This window comes from Chaetura pelagica, unplaced genomic scaffold (genome assembly GCF_000747805.2).
Source record: "Chaetura pelagica isolate M959 unplaced genomic scaffold, ChaPel_1.0 scaffold737, whole genome shotgun sequence".
Taxonomy (NCBI): domain Eukaryota; kingdom Metazoa; phylum Chordata; class Aves; order Apodiformes; family Apodidae; genus Chaetura; species Chaetura pelagica.
In genome coordinates this window covers 108,831-111,282 of record NW_009953813.1, presented here as the reverse complement: position 1 = coordinate 111,282, position 2,452 = coordinate 108,831, and the positions used below count along the sequence as shown (strand labels likewise).

At 52.8% G+C, this 2,452-nt stretch overlaps 1 protein-coding gene across 1 annotated transcript in view; it reads left to right on the top strand.

Annotated features, from left to right (window-relative positions):
• The window catches only part of ST8SIA2 (ST8 alpha-N-acetyl-neuraminide alpha-2,8-sialyltransferase 2), a 17,326-nt gene that overhangs the window by 7,139 nt on the left and 7,735 nt on the right, over positions 1 to 2,452 (top strand). The window contains exon 5 of the mRNA XM_010001301.1: positions 952 to 1,245. Within this exon, the coding sequence (XP_009999603.1) occupies positions 952 to 1,245 (294 nt within the window). The remainder of the gene's footprint in view (positions 1 to 951; positions 1,246 to 2,452) is intronic.

The window sequence follows — 2,452 nt, the reverse complement described above, 5'->3', positions numbered from 1 at the left end:
GGCTGATTATCAAGGCAGATGGTTAGGATGCAATTCCTGATCATTAAATACTGTAACTTCACTGTAAAACACTTCAGGGGAGCACAGAGTGTGTGAACACGCTGGTACCCTCTGGTTTTCACCACGCTGGGGGAGCATCTCTCTGTACCCCCCCATCACCTGGTCCCCAGGGCCACATTCATGGCACTGCCAAGGCTTAATGGCCGTGAATCCCACCTTGAGGAGCTGTAGGAAACCACTGTGTAATGAGGGTGGTTTGTTGGCAGTTTATCCATCAGCCCTGGCATGACACAGGAGCTCCTGGGGGAAAGTGTGTCCCCGCATCCATGTGCAGAGCCTAAAAAAGTTCTACAGAAAGAGATGGTTTTTTGAAGGTCACGGCCTCCAGACATCCAAACCCTGTGGAGACCAGGTCCTGGCATCTGCCTCCCACTGGTCTCATTATCACTGCTAGTGCCACCACGTCTGCTGTTAGCAAAGACTCAGGAAAAGACTGGGGATAATGTTACCCAGCAAGACTGAAAATAAGAGGCGAGTGGTTTTCTTGCATGGGAAAGGCCATTTCATTTCAAATCTGCCGTGGCAGCAAAGATGGGAGGTTTGTTGCTATGTGTTATTTTTGAATGGCACCAGAAGAGATATCGATCTGTACCAACCCACCCACCAGGCACCAAAGCGATGCCTGTTGGCAGCATTGCCTCACAGGAATATCCAGACACATGCAAGCATGTTGAGGAACGATGACCTGGTATTAAGATGGCTCATCGTTACCAGGTCAGAGCCTCTGTAATTTACTGCAGAGACTCATTCTCCCACCTCCTCCAAAAAGCAAGGGCAAATGGGCACATCAGTCACTGGCCCCAGCTTTTGGCATCAGACACCCCTCGTATTTTTCACTATCCTCTCTTCTCATGTCCATTGTAAAGGGCTGTTTGGTGTTTCCCCTCGCAGGTGCAACCTGGCCCCTGTCCAGGAGTACTCGCAGGACGTGGGCTTGAAGACAGACCTGGTGACTATGAACCCCTCAGTCATCCAACGGGCCTTCGAGGACCTGGTGAATGAGACTTGGAGGGAGAAGCTGCTGCAGCGCCTGCACAGCCTGAACGGCAGCATCCTCTGGATCCCGGCATTCATGGCCAAGGGGGGCAAGGAGCGAGTGGAGTGGGTGAACGAGCTCATCCTGAAGCATCACATCAACGTCAGGACTGCCTACCCCTCCCTGCGCCTGCTCCATGCTGTCCGAGGGTGAGAGCCTTTCTGGTGTGCTTGGAGCCAGGGTTTCATGAGCCTCCTGAGAGAGAGATGGAGACATCAGTGGGTTTGTGCTGCAGGCAAACGGCATGAGCCGTTTCTTTCTGCAGACTTTGAGGAGGACTCCATGGGTGGTGGCTGGTCCCTAGATGAGAACTGGAGACCGCCTGGCAAGCAGGGTCTTCCTACTCTGCCCCATTGAGTGTGGGGTCTTCTAGCCATGCCGTATAACAAGCACTTACAGAAAACACTGGCTTTGAGGTAAAGAAGGAAAAGTAAATGATGCCACAACTCACAGAAAGGGAAAGGAAGAAGAAAAAAGAACCACAGCCCAAATTCGGAGCTATTTCTAGCTGTAATTGACTTACTTTCATCTGTCAAAATAGAATTAAGCTCCTGTAATAAACCCTTTAAATCAACAGGCTGCTAATCCTGAGCTGGCAAGCATTCCCAGTGCCAGAAAGTTTCTGTAGGAAGCTTTGCAGAGGGATTGGCAAGGGCTGGGCATCACTTTCCCACGGGAGAAGAGGAGGATGCCTCGATAAGCTCTGCTGCTGAGCTTATCTTCCACTTCATGGCACCTTCCTGGCCCTCCTGTGCTGCAGCCTTCGGTCCAGCTGGGCTGGCTGGCACTCTTCTTGTCCCTGTGCATCTCTCACAGAGCAGTGTTGGAGCCACCACTGGTGGCTGGCAGGTCCTGCCTCGCTGGAGAGGATGCAAGGATTTTGGGACAAGCCCAGGGCTTCAGTGCTGTCTCAGTGCATGGAGGGATGCACCCCTCTTCCCCATGCCTTGGAGTCTTTCTTTTGCACATGATAGTGTTCCTGTGGGTTTTCATGGGGTCCCATGCAAGACACATGGGTCTGGGCTTCTGAAAACCTTCTGGGGCTCAGAGAGATGTGACCAGTAAGACCAGCAAGTGAGAGAAGTAGAGAGTGTTGGTGGGTGTCTGGGATGGATATCTATCAGCACATGGTTGGGCACTGGCTGATGCTGATGACAGGCTCTAAGCACCTGGTCTGAGCCACAGCCAAGACCTTGAGCCTGGTCTGTGGGCTGGTTGCCATGCTGGGGCAACATAGAAAGGTGGGTTGTGGCTGCACTGAGGCAGCAGCAATTCAGTTACAACCCCAGAGGCCAGCCCTGATCCTCCTCAGGGGCTGCCCTCTAAGCCAAGGGAGCTGCTGCCTGACCTGCCCCC